Here is a 16,262-nt window from a genome sequence, read left to right on the forward strand (position 1 = left end):
TTATATTACCCCATTACATTATTATTAATACTTTGTATAAATGCTAGTATTCATATTAGAAAGCCGTTTTTTAAATTTAAATATATCAGCAAACATAATTCAACAGCTAGATCAGTGCATTAGGTCTACACAAACTTAATTCCAAAATATGAAATATCTAAAAAGATCCTAGAAAAAAGTACATAATAATAATTGTAAACAAATATCTACCCAATAAACAGTAAGTCAAAAAAGAAAGAAAAAAAAAACAGTAGTAATAAATAAGTAACAATTATTCAGGGGAATCATCATACAACTTTAAATACAAAAACACTAATAACACAATTATGTACAATGTACATACTCTACTCTTTGATAGTTTTTTTGTCTGCAATAATCTACATATCATACACTATGAAAGCCATTTAGGGGAAGACTTAAGAAGTGTATTTTGTGTGGGCCTATTTAAAATGTAAAAAGGTTTACAAAAGCTTGCACATCCAGACAATAAATACTAGGTGCTGGACAGAAAACCATGTAAAAGACAGAAAAATAGAGTCCACACACTAGATATTGCTCCCATGAACATATATTATATTGACCACCAAATATACAGTATCATCTTCATGTGAAATTTATCCATTAAAATATTGAGATAAAGAGTTATTGTTACATAGCCTACAAGTTTTGATATAGTTCTATTGAAAATAAATCCATGTATATCTGTCCCAAACTGATAACGGGCAATCATAAAATACAAGTTTACACATAAGAAGACAGTAGCAGAATGTTTTTCCACAGGGTAAACATCTTGCTTGTGCAATAACCCTGTAACACCACGCATCCACTTTGTTTTTAGCCAGTCCTTGTTTTTAGTAGTAGTACATATACAGTATATATATAGTACATTGAAAGCAACAAAAACTCAAGAGACCGAGTCAAATTCCTTGTACGTGTTTACTTGGACATTAAAGCTGATTTTGATTCTGATTGACACTCTATAATCTTCATCTTGACCCTCTCTATAATCTTTGGATACACAGACTCTGAGAAACAGCGGCCCCCTGTGGGTGTAACGTATAGTTGCAGCCCTTAATTCACCTCGGCGGATGTCATGTCATGGACATTAAAGTGAAGCACAGCGCCACCCTGTGAGTCTGGTTGGGAAAACCCGTCTGAGTGTGATACATTTTTTTTTTTAGAAATGATAACAAGCATATCGGACCCGCATAGAGATTAACAGTCAGTACTTGTTTTATTAATAGATGTTTTATCTGACTGTGCCTGGGGGTTACACTGACAGACGGTCACCGTGAGCTCACATCCCTGGCAGCTTTCGCCACCATAGCCAAAACCGAAGGGGACGTGGGATGTAGCAGCAGAAATGTTACCCAGCTATTGCTACCTTTGATGGGGGTAAAAGCTGCTTCGATACAAACAAGCGGTCCAAGCTAGGTGACCGTATGCTAAGTTGCTGCTTCTGCTGTAGCTAGCTAACTTTAGCCTCGTCAGTTTCTGGTCAAGGCCTATTGATTCTGCTAGCTACGCTTTGAGAAATTCAAGGTAATGTTATTATTGGCTCTCTTATCTCACCGTCTTAACAATAGAATGATATGCTAATTTAGCTGGTCATGTGTTAGCCAATCTAGACTTCTTATCTAGCTAACGGTATTAAACTGCAGAGAAACGTTGCACTCCGCGGCTAACGTTATGCCCTGTAGTAGCTGCTGTGTTGCCATTGCGGTTGCCACGGTAAACCTGATATCTTAAGCAACAGTAAACAGTTGGCAGTAACGTTAGCTAAAGTACAAGTTATTTCACAGCAACTTAGCAACAATAGCAAGGAATTCAGCCACTGTAAAACCTTGTTCTGGGAGCACATTAACTATTTCACTGGAATTTGTGTAAGGTTAGGCCCTCTTTATCTGCTTTCTCCTGAATACCCCAAAGACCAAGGAGCTCATAATAATTCTCTACAGGAGAAAGAAAGCGGACATTATAACACTAATCATCAGCGGGGAGGGTGGCGGACTTCCGCTTCCTTGGAGTCCACATTGAGGAGGGCCTGACCTGGAGTAAGAGCACCTCTGAGCTGCAGAAAAAGGCCCAGCAGAGACTGTATTTCTTGAGAGTACTCATGAGAAACAACATCACACAGAGACTGCTGGTGTCCTTCTACCGAGCCTCCATAGAGAGCATTTTGACATACTGCATGTGCGTGTGGTTCAACAACTGCACAGTGGCTCAGAGGAAAGCGCTCCAAAGGGTCATTAAACACCGCACAGAAGATCGCCGGCTGCCCTCTCTCTTCCTCACTGGAAGAACTAGCGACACAGTTCCCGCTGTCTCAGAAAAGTCCAGAACATTCTAAAGGACACCTCCCACCCAGGCCACCCCCTGTTCGAACTGCTACCGTCAGGCAGACGGTACAGATCCATCAGGGCAAAAACAAATAGCTAGATTCAAAAACAGTTTTTACCCAACTGCAATACCTAAACCGATGCTGCTAAATTGAACTGAACTGATAGTTAATTGAGGGATTGCGCAATAAGTGTGAATGTGTATGTATGTATGCCTGTTGATGCCGCTGTGTATGTATGCAGGTATGAATGCCTGTATGTATGTATGTATGTATGTATATATATGTATCATTTTATTCTTTTTTTACTACTTTTGGTTATATCTTATGAATGACGCACTGCCGGGTCAATACTTGGAAAATTCCGTTGTACAAGTGACAATGACAACGAAGTTCTATTCTAAATCTGTAGGACCGCCACCACTTACTGTATGCCTGTTTTCACCCCATCTCAGTTTTTGGTTATTTTGTCACTGTGCCCAAATAACATTATCAACACCTTCACAAACAAAAGTGGCACACAACCATCATCTGTGTAAAACCTCACTCGAACCCCACCTTTATTTCCATCTATCCTGTACATACCCTCATAAGGCCACCATCATCTTTACACTATCTAAAGCTGTAACTAACATATTTTATTTATCAGTTAATCTGTGCATGGTTAACCAATTAATCAGTTGATCATTTAGTTTATGAAATATCAGAAAATAGTGAAAAATGCTTATCACTGTTTCCCAGAGCTCAAATGTGTTTTCTTCAAACTGCTTGTTTTGTCCTACCAACAATCTAAACACAAATATGTTCAGTTTTCTATGACAAATCATTAAATGTTTGGCTTTTTTCGACAAATGATTTAAACCTTTATCAAAACTGCTGTCGATAAATATCCATTGACTAATTGCATCAGCTTTGCTTTAAAAAAAAAAAATTTTCCCTCTACCCGCTTATCCGCCTTCAACCTTTGCCTGCCTCTGTCTTTAGGACCATGGATTTCCCGGGCCACTTCCAGCAGATCTTTCAGCAGCTCAACTATCAGCGTGTCCACGGTCAGCTGTGCGACTGTGTTATCGTGGTGGGCAGCAGACACTTCAAGGCCCACCGCTCGGTGCTGGCAGCCTGCAGCACCCACTTCAGAGCCCTGTTTACGGTTGCAGAGGGAGATGCTAGCATGAACATGATCCAATTGGACAGCGAGGTTAGGAACTTAATAATACTGTGAAAAAAGAGGGCATTCATTACTGTACATTCATGTTTGTAGTCATGAATGGATGACTTTGATGGTGATCAGAGGTAGGAGTTGAGGAGAGAGTGAGTCTTCAACTTCAGATAATCATAGAAGTGATAGTTTTAAAGTAAAAACTGATTTTTGTTTAACTCTGTGTTGCTACTGTTTCAAATAGTGGCAACAAGATGAATCAACTTCCTGTGTACTTGCAGGTGGTGACAGCTGAAGCTTTTGCTGCTCTGGTGGACATGATGTACACCTCAACACTGATGCTGGGGGAGAGCAATGTCATGGATATGCTCCTTGCAGCCTCACATCTGCACCTCAACAACGTAGTCAAGGCCTGCAAACACTACCTGACCACGCGCACCCTGCCCATGTCCCCCTCGTCCGACAGAAGCACCCATCATCACCCTCAGCTGGAGCAGCAGAGGCACAGGCAGCAGCAGCAAGTAGCAGATTTAGCAGTGAACCCTACTCTAGCAGCCAATGCTAACCTCGCAGCAAGCACGGCCACATCCAAGTTGCAGCGCTCCTTCCTCTTGCAGCAGCTGGGGCTTAGCTTGGTGAGCTCTGCTTTGGGTGGGATGGAGGAGGACAGAGTTGGAAATGTAGTTGGCAGTAGTGGGGTTGACCAGAGAGCCTCCTTCCCAATCCGACGCTTCCAAAAACGCAAGCCCTCCCTGGCCCTGTCAGAGGAGAGACCCAGGCAAAGGCAGCGCACCTCGGCTCCTAACTTAGGGCTGTTAGGAGAAGCAGGGCTGAGCGTAGAGCGAGAAGAAGGAGCACTACTCTCCCCCGACTCCCACAAGATGGAGGATGAATCCAAATTGGATGCCGCTATCACTGGGCTAGTAGGAGTGTCAGATGATCCTCAGATGCCCAGCCAGTCAGACAGTGGGCATTGTGAGGAGGAGGACTTGAGTAGAATGCAGGGAGGGGTGAGGAAGGAAGAGGACATGGAAGACCAGGACCACCAGGTCAACAGAGCAGGTGGGAAGAACAAATCGGGGACCGAGGAGGAGGAGGCAGAAGAACAGGAACAGAAGGTAAAGTTGTAGCCGGATTTATTGTTGTTGACATAGTAAGTAACTCTCGTTAAGCCGCATGGAACATTTGTATCCTAAATCTCGTACTTTAATTTGATGAGGTTTGCTCGTATGTGCGTTCTAAGTCAGATTCTTAAAGGGGTGATAGAATGCAAAACTGATTTTACCTTGTCATAGTTGAATAATGACAGCTTAGTGGGTAACTAGGACATACATAGAACCTCTAAATCCCATTGACACCTCTTTTCTCTGCAAATCTCACTATTTGAAACTGCCTCTGAAAACGGGCGAATCTCAACGAGCCCCATAGTTGACGTCAACTATTGCGGCTCCTCCTCATTTGGCTCTAGTCTTTCTCTTTGTCACGCCCCAACATTTGCATAGGCTACACAACTGACCTGAGATCAGTTAGTCTTCTGAATCTAGGTCGTGCAGATCTCAGAAATTGTATACATTGTTCATATGCTATTTTACCATTAAATTCACTTCTGAGACTTTTTTATGCGATAAATCAACTATGTAAAGGTCAAATATGGGCCGTTTTACGAAAATTGTCTAATTGCAAATTTTGTCCGACTGTGTGTCGGAGTTCAGAGGCTGGTGCTGCCTCGCTGCCTGGCCTGCCTTCCTTCACAGACCCGGGCCTGCTGTGAGGTAGATGGAGCTCAGTCACGGCTGGCAGCCCACAGCACTCCATACCCGCGCAAAGTCACCGTTTTGGGCTACGAAACGCCGCTGCTCTGACAGAGCTCCAGGGCCTCCAACTCCCCTCTTCCTGCTAGCTAAATGCCCGGTGTATGTGAGTGAAAGTGCGGTCAGCGAGCTTGTTACGCCAGCATTCTCTTACCACAGGTTCCAGTTACTCTTTTAATGTGTGTAATTATAATGTGTTGAGTTATTTAAACAAACGATTGGGGAAATAAACGCCGCTTGTCCATGAGTCTCATTGATAGAGCCTGCTGCTGGATGGAGCTCTATCAATGAGAGCTAGCTAGCATCCTCTTAGAATTCCTCTGGAATTCACAAAAATTCATTAACTTGAAATCGGACACCGTTGTTAGGTTTATAAGACATTTAGTTAGATGTTGTGTAAGTGGCGTGATGAAATTCAAACTGTAAATATACTCGAATTAAGGCGAAAAGGAAGCTAACTATCCGTGATTTGTAGCTAGGATTGAAGGGACAGTCACAGCTAACGAAACACATAGCTAGCTAGTCTTCACAAATATTAACTTGAAACCGGACACCGTTGTTAGGTTTATAAGACATATAGTTAGATGTTGTGTAAGTGGCGTGACGAAATTCAAACTGTAAATATACTCGAATTAAGGCGAAAAGGAGGCTAACTATCCGTGGTTTGTAGCTAGGATTGAAGGGACAGTCACAGCTAACGAAACAGCTAGCTAGTCTTCACAAATATTAACTTGAAATCGGACATCGTTGTTAGGTTTATAAGACATATAGTTAGATGTTGTGTAAGTGGCGTGATGAAATTCAAACTTTAAATATACTCGAATTAAGGCGAAAAGGAAGCTAACTATCCGTGATTTGTAGCTACACATAGCTAGGATTGAAGGGACAGTCGCAGCTAACGAAACACTTTGTCTTCACAAATATTAATTAACTTGAAATCGGACACCGTTGTTAGCTTTATAAAACCTTTAGTTAGATTTTGTATAAGTGGCGTGACATGTGTGTAACATGTGGTAACAGATTGCTGGTGTAACAAGCTCGCTGACCGCGCTCTCACTCTCACACAACGGGCCATTTAGCTAGCAGGAAGAGAGGAGTTGAAGGCCCTGGAGCTCTGTCAGGGCAGCGGTGTTGGTAGTCCCTGCTGTGGGCTGCTAACCGTGACGGAGCTCCAAGTACCTCATAGCAGGCCGGGGTCTGTGAAGGAAGGCAGCCCGGGCGGCGAGTCTTACCAAATTTGCAATTAGCCATCAATTTTCGTAAAACGGCCCATATTTGAGGTTTATATAGTTGATTTCTCGCTTAAAAAAGTCTCAGAAGTGAATTTAATAACGAAATAGCCCGACAAACAATGTATAACTTTGCAGTGTCTGAAATATGAGGCCTGCTGCCAAGTCTCCCATATGTTTCTATGTAGTTTGCTCAAACCAATCAGCGTGTAGCTCATTCTGAATATTCATTAGCATACCATATTTGGAAGAAAAGCTCTTGTTCCAAATAGAGCCATATCCACAGGGTAGTTAAGGGCCTAATAAAATAGCATTCGAGCAATTTTCAGCCCAACCAATGTTACATACCCCATTAGGAGACCTTAAGGAACAGTGTAAAATACCCTATATAATCATTCTATCACCCCTTTAAAACTCTTAACTGCACAAACCTGTTGTCATAAATTCCCTATTTCTACCTGATAAATGCCACCCGTTAGTGAGCAGGTGCGTATTCGTGAGATTTGATCATGTGCATAATGCATGGCCCGAGTACAAAGAAGAACGTCACACACAGCATAGCTTCAAGTCCTGCTGTTGGAATTCAGCAGTGTCAGTAGTCGTGTTATGGGACCCAAAACAAATTAGAATATAATACGTAGTTGGCAGCTGTATAATAATATTGATACAGCTTCACATGTCATCAGAGCAGCGCTGTACTGTAACAGATATGATTTGACATTAAGTTAGGTGCTTAAAAAAACATTTTGCCAAAGCAAAACAGTCAAGGGGACATGCCAGTCATGGAGATGGATAAAAGCAAATCACAACGTAGGTGAAGATGGAACACTGCCTGGTGCAACAGAGGATGATCCCTGGGAAGGCGACTTGTGTAAAGACCCTGAGGCAGCTTTCACAGTGTGAAATGCTCTCAAACCTTTCAGTAAATCTGCAAGACATGGTGATGATATGGTGAACAGAATGTTAATGTTGTAACCTATTTAAACTGCACATTTATTTAGATTAATGTATTATAATTCTTAAGTCAAACAAGTGTTTTTTCCCACTGGCTAACACTTGAAATGATGACCGCACTTGCAAATGACAAGGTATTACCAAATGCATTCATTTCATTCTACCTCGTCACTTAATATTTAATTTAACTAGAATTCTTTTCACAAAATGAACTAAACTACTGATAAAACGGAAGCTTGTAGGTAGATAATAGAGAAAAAATGTGAAATAAATTAGAAAATTCCTGGCTCTAAACTAAACAATAAACAGAAAGATAAATCACATTTGGATTTAAGTCAAATATTTATTGGAAGCTTGTTAACTAAATATTTAGGTAACTGTGAATGTGAGTTTTCTTAAATCACTCATATGTGCCATTAAAGATTAAAAAATCTGTTTGTACAAGTTCTTGAATGAGGCTTACTGACAATCCCAAAAGGATTGTGCATGTACATGTAAAATCATGCTGCTCTACTTCAGCCGCTGTCTAAAGAATGTAAATCTCCTTCAGCCTGAGACGAAACTCCTCCTTTGCTCCACATAGGTGGTGGTTAAACGAGAGCCGCTAAGTTCACCTGAGCCGACTGATGAAATCAGTGACGTGACATCGCAGGCTGAGTCCGGGGGCCAGGAGGAGGAGAAGGCGGAGCTGAGCCCAGAGAGCAGTGACCGCAGCTTCACCGCTGAGCCCCAACACAGCTCGGACTCTCTGCTGCAGCCGCTCCTCAAGGGCAGCATGGGAGGTGGCGCCGGAGTCGAAGGAAGTTTTGGCTGTAATAGCGGACTGGGTGCCAAACCTGGTTTTAGCATATCTAGCTTCCTCAGCCCTAAGGATTTTGGGCGTGGCGGGGCAGGGTTGGTAGCTGGAGAGGATGACCTCCCCAACACAACAACTGGCGATGCAGTAGCACACCACTTCCTGCTCAGACAGGAAGCTGCTGGTTCATCAGGCTCCGCGTCTTCCTCTCTTCTGAAGTCTGGTCCGCTCAGTGGCGAGAGTCGCAACAGTTTTGGAGACAACCTACACGCGGATTCTCTGTTCCTCCGCCCCCTGCATGATGGTTTAGGGAACCCTAGAGGAAGTGGGGAAAGTGGTAGTTCAGGGCGTGGAGGGGGTGGAGGGGGAGATCCCTTTGGTTTGGACTTCCAGCGCTCTAGTCTAGGTCTTCACTCCCTGGGGCGACCGTCACGAGGAGCAGGGGGAGTGACCGCCGCTGCTCTGGGTTACCCCGGTTACAGACGTATTGCTCCGAAAATGACCGCTGGCATGGGAGGAGGAGGAGAAGAAGGAGTGGGTGGTGTTCTCCAGGATGCTGCCTCTTCCTCCTCAAGTCTGGCAAGTCCTCTGCTTCTAAACGAGAGCGGTGGATATGAGATGAACAATGGCAGGCCCACCTCCCTCCCCCCTCAGCTGACCCGAGCTTCAGCAGACGTCCTGTCAAAGTGCAAGAAGGCTCTGTCGGAGCATAACGTCTTGGTGGTTGAGGGAGCTCGGAAATATGCCTGTAAAATCTGCTGCAAAACCTTCCTCACCCTGACTGACTGCAAGAAACACATCCGCGTCCACACAGGAGAGAAGCCCTACGCATGTCTCAAGTGTGGAAAGCGCTTCAGCCAGTCCTCTCACCTGTATAAGCATTGCAAGACCACCTGTTTGCGCTGGCAGAACAGTAACATGTCCAATGCCCTGCTGTAGGACTGAGGTCACAGTGCGGCGGGGCGACCGGATGAATACATTAGGAATCAGTGATGGGCTGTATTTAAAATCCCAAAAGATGTTTAGATTTTTCTGAAGCTGTGACAGAGCAGCTGGATCTGATCAGCTGTTCTGTCCTGATGGCAGACCAAAGATAGGGATGATAATGTAATCATACATCTTCTTTTGCAGGAGAGACCCACGCTGTCAAGTCAGCTAAAGTTATTGTAAACACATTTAGAAAGATTATAGGGATGCAGGACATGCAAAGGGGCCACATTTGTTACAATGGATTCGTCACAGAGAACCATGCATATACACTGTATACTCCCCTGTTGTAATCATAAGTGTGTTATGAGGATTTTCCATCAGTGTCAATGCATGCAGCCTACGGACTTCGCATAATATGGCCAGTCTAGGCTTTTTGAAAGCCGCTACACTGTGAGCTTAATTGTCTTTCTAAAAGGTATCATGTGGGCCCTCTTGCTGTTAAGTGAAATTTAGTTCTGTTGATTCCTCATTGCTGAACATCTGTAGTTTATGGTACGCTCATTGAAGCAAAATTGAGTCTCTGTGATAGTGTTTGCAGATGACAGGCAGCTGTGCAGCACCAACATTAAGAACAAATATTATGTAAAATATTGTGCTTATGTGTCGATTTGTAATCGCGCATTTGTAAAACATGTAGCAGCATCCCACATCAGACTGTGCCTTGTTCTGTGCAAGGCAGTCCTATAGACAGGACTAACTGATTCAGATTCAGTTTGTGCGCCAGATATAATGCCTGTAAGTACTCAAAACTGTTGATGGTTGTGTGCTCTTGATAGTCTGCTGTACAAAAAGGTGGAAAGATTTAGTCCTGTGAGGTGGGCCGATGTAATGCTGAAATCTGTCACTTTTTGCAAGTTCAACCAACAGTTCAACCTTTCTCAATAGCTGATAATGGATAGTTATGCATATTCAACCATCAAGTCAGGTCAGTGTTTGTCCTCTGTAGTTACCTTTCAGTCCAACACCTTTGAATTACCATCGTCAGAAGTGTTGCTGAGCTCAGTTAAAATTGTGTCAACTTGGAGCATGGTTTTATTAAAAGCTGGAAAAAATCTGCATTCACTGGGCCTTGCAGCATTTTTTGCATTATATCGCCATTTTATTACCGAGATAACAACTTCACAGGAAAATGCGCTGTAAATGCACCTTATTTTGTGTCATGATGTGCAAGACTTGCACATTTGTTGTGATTTTCAATTGTATAAAATATGGTATTTAGCGACTTTCCCGTCTTATTGGTTACTGACTGTGAACTGTGAACATTTCAGCTGTGGTTCAACAAGTGTACTGACCGTCCAGACATTAGCAAAGTTTCCCTGGTCGCCGGTGTTGTTGTGTGTCTGTTTATTAAAAGGGTAATGAAGTTTTCGCTGAAAGGCAGTGTTGTCTGAAGAAAAATGTCTAGTTTGCTGAGGTTCAGCATGTGTTGAAAAGTGCTTTAGAAATGTAAATATTACACATTTGTGCTTGATTTAATCATATTTCTCTTGGCGGAGAGACAAAACAACTCTTAAAGAACTAAAAACTGTGTATAAGTTTGCTACTGTACTTGATGTCAGTGCTTTATACATGTCTCTTTATACATCTAATGTTGCATCTTTTACAAAAGCACTTAGACAAATCGTTCTTTTTATAATATGTTTACTAGAATGTTGAACTATGTGAAAACTTTGCTGTTTTGCAATTATCCAACTCTACCAGCTCTCGGGGTTATTTGCTTCTTTACAGAACCATCAGGATGAGTTTGCAAGCTAAAGGTTGTAGCATTTTTGCTGGCAGGTGAGCTATAACACATGATTTCCACAGTTTGTGAAATGCAAATACACAAAAATTAAGAAAATAATTTGACAGGGTCTCCTGTAATTTTTTTTATGTTCATTTCAGGAGTTTTAACTGTTTTGTATGTCATGTAAAGTCTACCTGTAACTTGGTTACTGTAGGTATGATAACTATGTTTCAATTGGCGAGTTGTGTAAGATTTAAAGATAACAGACATGCTGTGAAGGAATCAAAATTTGCAGCTCATAGAAAATGACAGATAAGACGGATTTGCCTGACTCCTGCATTGTTGTGAATGAGAGCGGCTTCATTACGAGACCGTTGGTTGATTGAAATCAGTGTTCATGCAGTGTTCTGTTTGAGTTCTGTTTTATGAACCAAAATGAAAAAAATACATGTTTGCCTTTGTGTATGCTTAATTGCTTGCTGTGTTGCGTCATCTTCCAATGAGAAACACATTGTCATTGCTTTAATTTCTAGTCGGCACCTTATTGTACTGTACAGTCATTATTACACTGTTAGCCCGTACAAAATGACATGTCTTTTATGTTAATGGGTAATCTTGACTTTTTTACATCAGAAGAATAATCGCCCTGTTTGCCCTGTAAACATAAGTTAGCCAACCGTTTGCCCTGTAATTCTTGACACCGTGGAATCAATAGTAAAGTCGTTGAAGCTTGGCCACCGAATTTAAAATGATCACTGATCTAAAATCTGTTCCTCTTTGTTGCTTACTCACATCCAGCCTCCTCCACGCTCTGGAACGAGGGATATGCTCTTGAGAAATACAGAGTTGTAGGGGAGAAATGGCTTCCACGCAGTGGTCTGTTAAAGCGTAACTCTTGCCAAAATGCAACCTAGGGTCTTTTTGTGAATGTACTTGAGTCAAACTTTCGTTTAAAAGCATATTTAGGACGGAAGCGGCACTTTTAAGATTTACTGTATTTTCGTTTTTCGGTCAAATGGCCTTTTGAATGGGAGTGCTAGGGGCACTTTTATGCTAGCCTCAAAATCGCTATTTTTAAAACACTAAGAAGGCTCGACACAACACGAAACTTTGCTCGAAGTATCACCAGGGGCTCTACACCTTAACGAAAGCACTGACAACATTGTTTGTGTACCCAGAGTTTACTAAAAAGAAAGGTTTTTAACAACTCACCGTAGCTCTTGTTGTTGATTTTGAGGCTAGCATAAAAGTGCCCCTAGCACTCCCATTCAAAAGGCCATTTGACTGAAAATACAGTAAATCTTAAAAGTGCCGCTTCCGTACTAAATATGCTTTTAAACGAAAGTTTGACTCGGATACATTCACAAAAAGACCCTAGGTTGCATTTTGGTGAGAGTTATGCTTTAAAGATTATTTTGGTGCTGTCTTCGCTGTTGCATAAATAAGTCATGTGAATCTCTGAAAAATGCACTGACTGTATTACCCCTGTATGAATATGCCAAATGTTAAAATACATTAAAAGGCCTAAATTGATTATGAAAGTCACTGCCTTATGCTCTCTAGCTTGAAAAGCTGGGCTTTTGTTGATATGCCAAATCTGAAGTGTTTCTGTGTTTTCTTCTGTATACCTAATATAGTGTAACCATGGGAGGAATAATTGTATGTTTGTCTCTTTACTGTTGAAGGCTATGAAGATTGTAGAGTATGTTCAGTTGTCGTATAGACTGAATAAAAAAACATTGAAATTCAAGTTTTGTTGCTGTTGACATTTTTATGAAATATGAGCTGAAGTGGCACAGAGGTTATACAAAAATAAGACAAAATGTAATGTTAATGTTCATGTTGAGTTGACTGAGGAATTAAAACGTAAGCAAATAAGGATGCATACCATTAAAAACTTCAAGTTGTGGTTTTATTTTAATCTTCTAAAGAATAATTATGAGTTGAAGTGATGGTCCAGTAATCAGCCGGAGTGGACCAGTTTATTCTTACAGTTTGAGTTCTTTGATCATCTTCTCACCCCGCAGGCCGAGGAGGAGGTTGTTTGCTGCCAGGGCAGACATGGCATTACGGGTAGTATAAGAGGCACTAGCAATATGTGGGAGAATCACTGTGGGAGAAGAGAATTTAAAAAGATAGGCAGTGAAAAGTGAGCTCAGTGACGATAAGTTGGCCTTAATAGTGTTACTTGAATACCATGTATTTTTCAGGCAGTTTAAGCCCTAATAAGTCTGAGAGACTCACCGCAGTTTTTGAGGGTAAAGAGTGGGTGGCTTGTGGGCAGGGGCTCAGGAACAGTGACATCTAACCCAGCTCCTGCAATCTGCCCAGTGGACAGAGCCTCATACAGGTCTTCCTGGTTCACCACACCACCTCTGACACAACAGAATGACCAGAATTACAAACAGCCAGGAAAAACAGATAATGTACTCATGGCCAGATTTGAGGAAACTTGATGTGCATCTTAGTCAAGTCTTTCATTACAAAGATATTCTGTAAAATATGTGTTAAACTCATTTGGTGTGTGTTTGTGTTTAGGATAAGGGTACCTGCTTGTGTTGATAAAGATGGAGGTGTTTTTCATCTTGGAGAAGAGGTCTTTGTTGCAGATCTCCTTTGTTTCCGGTGTTAAAGCACAGCACACAGCCAGGAAATCTGACTGCTTTGCCATCTCGTTGAAAGAGACTAGAACAAGAGACGGTGCCATTGATGTTATCACATTAAAATAAAAGGCGGACAGCAAATTCTCATTACATCTTATTTAATTTCTTCAAAATAACAACATACCAGCATATTGAGTATCTCTGAAATCAGGATGTGAAAGGTCTCTTTTACTAGCCAGTGGAGTAAATCATTATTAAACCACTTCACCATCCACCTTGTTTACGGTGCATGCATTGTGCATGATTATAACTAATATGTTATATGATTATAACAATAAAAAAAAATTTTGTGACCACAAATATATAATGCTTACCATACTCAGCATTAATGATACTGGCCAGCTCAGGCCTGGGGGCCACATCTGTGTAGATGAACTTCTTTACTTTGAAAGGTGCCAGACGCTCAGCGATAGCCACACCTTAGAGCACAAAGACACAGTGTAAAAGTATCGTTAAGATAATGTGCATGTTGTGTGTAGTGTTTCAGATAGTCTATGCTCACCAATCCTGCGGGGGGGCGAGGCACCCCGGGGGGCGGGGGGGGGCGGGCCCCCCCCTTGCCCCCCCCCCCCCCACACAAGAGGACTAATTTAACCTTTGACCCCAAAGGGGGGTGTGCGTGTGTTTGTATACATGGATAGATTTGACTGTGTGCGTGTGTGTGTGTGTGTGACATTACGTCTTGGCTTCATGTGTGGCCTCTATGAGCCTCCTGGAGGTAGTGAGCAGCAGAGCCACAGTCAGCTCAGCCACAGCATCGGTCAGAACATCAGGAGTATAACCCACACGGATTCCTCTGAAAAAAAAACAAATTAAAATAAAAACACAAAGTTACACACAACTTTATACGCACATGACAGTCACGCAAGTACACAAAAAAAAAAAAAAAAAAAAAAGAAAAAAAAGGAAAAAAAAAAAAAAAAAAAAAAAAGAAAAAAAAAAAAAAAAAAAAAAAAAAAAAGGAAAAAAAAAAGTAAAAAAAAAAAAGGAGTAAAAAAAAAGCGAGGGGAAAAAGAGAGAAAAAAAAAAAAAGAGGAAAGAAGGTGAATTTGGTAAGGAGTAAAAACAGAAAAAAAAAAAAAAAGAAAAAAGTAAAAAAAAAAAAAAAAAAAAAAAAATATAATAAAAAAAAAAATAAATAAAAATAAAATGAAAAATAGTTAAAAGAAAAAATGAAAAAAATATAAAAATAAGTTAAGGGAAAAAAAAAAAGAAGATAAAATGAAAAAAAAAAGTTTGCGTAGCAATATCGCTGTTTTGGAAAAAAAAATAGTTTTTTTTTAAAAAAAAAAAAAAAAGCTTGCGGGTAAAAAAAAAAAAAAAAAAAAAAAATTTTGTCGGTATCATCATGAAATTCTAAGAGACACTGCTTCCTCGACGACTGATTCTCCTCAGACTGAAAGAGACTGTACCACTTCTTCTTAAATGTTGGTTGAGGGAGGCTAAAACATCCCAAGGCTCATCATCCAGAAACGTTTATGGGATGGTTTATGGATGGCAACCGTTTCTGTCCTATTTTCACACCTCTTTTAATGTCATTAATCCGTACATTGTATCAGGGTACACCCCCAAGTAAACCTTTCTTTCATTTCTCTTTAGTTTAGAACAAACAATAGAGCATAGGGCCTATTATACTATACTGTCAACTCAAGAAATGAGTGTGTGAAATCTACTATTTCAGTAATCTTAGACAAATTAATATGATTGAGAATATATGAGTTTATTTAATTATTTGTATTATTAGTATTAGTATTTTATTCTATTTTATTTATGTATTTTGAATATTGTACATGTATTAGATATTCGAAGAAGAAGAACCACTCGTTTCTCTCATGGATTTTTTTTTTTTTTTGGAGGGTATTTAGTTTGGATAAAATGATTAGTACAGAAGATCTTTGATTACAGTAAGATAAGGGTTTCTCTCTACATGGGGACAATGGCTCCATGGCCTGCAGGAGTTAACTAACTAACTCCAGAAGATGGCAGTAGTTCAGCCTTGAGGATGTAAGCTGGCGTTAAAACCCAAAGAAGAAGACATTCGCTCTAGCTCGTCGCGCATACTGACAGGTAGCTACGTATTATTATTTGTCTACTTTTAACAATATTCACAACGCATTTTTCATATTAATTGGTAGAATGATAATACCTAAAACAGCTGTCGACCCTGGGCAGTTACTTGTAGCCTAACGTACGTGTCATCACTTTTAACGAGTTTATGACAAGTGTCCTCGCCTCCCGGCACCAGGCAGCAGTGGCACTCACTGCTAGCTAGCTGTAGATGCTAACGTTGAGCGTTGCACAGCAGGTTAAAAAAAAATCCACCAGCGTTATTAGTTAGTGGCTAACCGTGATCTTTGATTGTTAGAAGACGTGACGTCATTGGCTCAAGGCAGTCACCTTACCTTTGCACGCTGACAGCTAGAGTTGAGAGTAACGTTAGTAAGTTAGCCATTTAACGTTAGCTAACGTTAACCTACAACAGGGCGTTGGTTTTTAGATTATTACCGGTAACCATCACATGTTATGGCTTTGGTAATCACTGTCTGTACTCTTTTCTTTTTTTTTTTGGTAATTGGTGGGTAGAGGCGTTATCTCA

At 41.0% G+C, this 16,262-nt stretch overlaps 2 protein-coding genes and 1 pseudogene across 5 annotated transcripts in view; 2 read left to right on the forward strand and 1 right to left on the reverse strand.

Annotated features, from left to right (window-relative positions):
• The first annotated feature begins 1,075 nt into the window (after positions 1-1,075).
• LOC120560712 (zinc finger and BTB domain-containing protein 5) lies at positions 1,076-11,948 on the forward strand. Of its 4 annotated transcripts, none has more exons than XM_039803492.1 (4): positions 1,076-1,130; positions 3,323-3,536; positions 3,779-4,615; positions 8,075-11,948. In XM_039803492.1, the coding sequence occupies exons 1-4, from the start codon at positions 1,099-1,101 to the stop codon at positions 9,224-9,226; spliced, it is 2,235 nt and encodes a 744-aa protein (XP_039659426.1). In that variant the 5' UTR covers positions 1,076-1,098; the 3' UTR covers positions 9,227-11,948. The 4 variants fall into 4 exon arrangements, with proteins under 4 accessions (XP_039659426.1, XP_039659443.1, XP_039659435.1 ...); XM_039803509.1 differs by lacking the exon at positions 1,076-1,130 and adding an exon at positions 1,141-1,221; XM_039803501.1 differs by lacking the exon at positions 1,076-1,130 and adding an exon at positions 1,143-1,542.
• Positions 11,949-12,893: 945 nt separating this feature from the next.
• LOC120557800 lies at positions 12,894-16,118 on the reverse strand (annotated as a pseudogene).
• The window catches only part of uba6 (ubiquitin like modifier activating enzyme 6), a 27,120-nt gene continuing 26,473 nt past the window's right edge, over positions 15,616-16,262 (forward strand). The window contains exons 1-2 of the mRNA XM_039798576.1: positions 15,616-15,733; positions 16,250-16,262. The exon at positions 16,250-16,262 is cut by the window's right edge and continues 74 nt beyond it. The gene's annotated coding sequence lies outside the window, so the exon portion shown is untranslated. The remainder of the gene's footprint in view (positions 15,734-16,249) is intronic.

Source organism: Perca fluviatilis, chromosome 1 (assembly GCF_010015445.1).
Source record: "Perca fluviatilis chromosome 1, GENO_Pfluv_1.0, whole genome shotgun sequence".
Lineage (NCBI taxonomy): Eukaryota > Metazoa > Chordata > Actinopteri > Perciformes > Percidae > Perca > Perca fluviatilis.

Excerpts from the sequence above, each read along its gene's own strand:
- LOC120560712 (XM_039803492.1), top strand. The coding sequence starts at position 1,099 with ATGGACATTAAAGTGAAGCACAGCGCCACCCT. Across the intron at positions 1,131-3,322 it reads GTGAAGCACAGCGCCACCCT|GACCATGGATTTCCCGGGCC; the intron begins GTGAGTCTGGTT and ends CTCTGTCTTTAG. Across the intron at positions 3,537-3,778 it reads TGATCCAATTGGACAGCGAG|GTGGTGACAGCTGAAGCTTT; the intron begins GTTAGGAACTTA and ends GTGTACTTGCAG.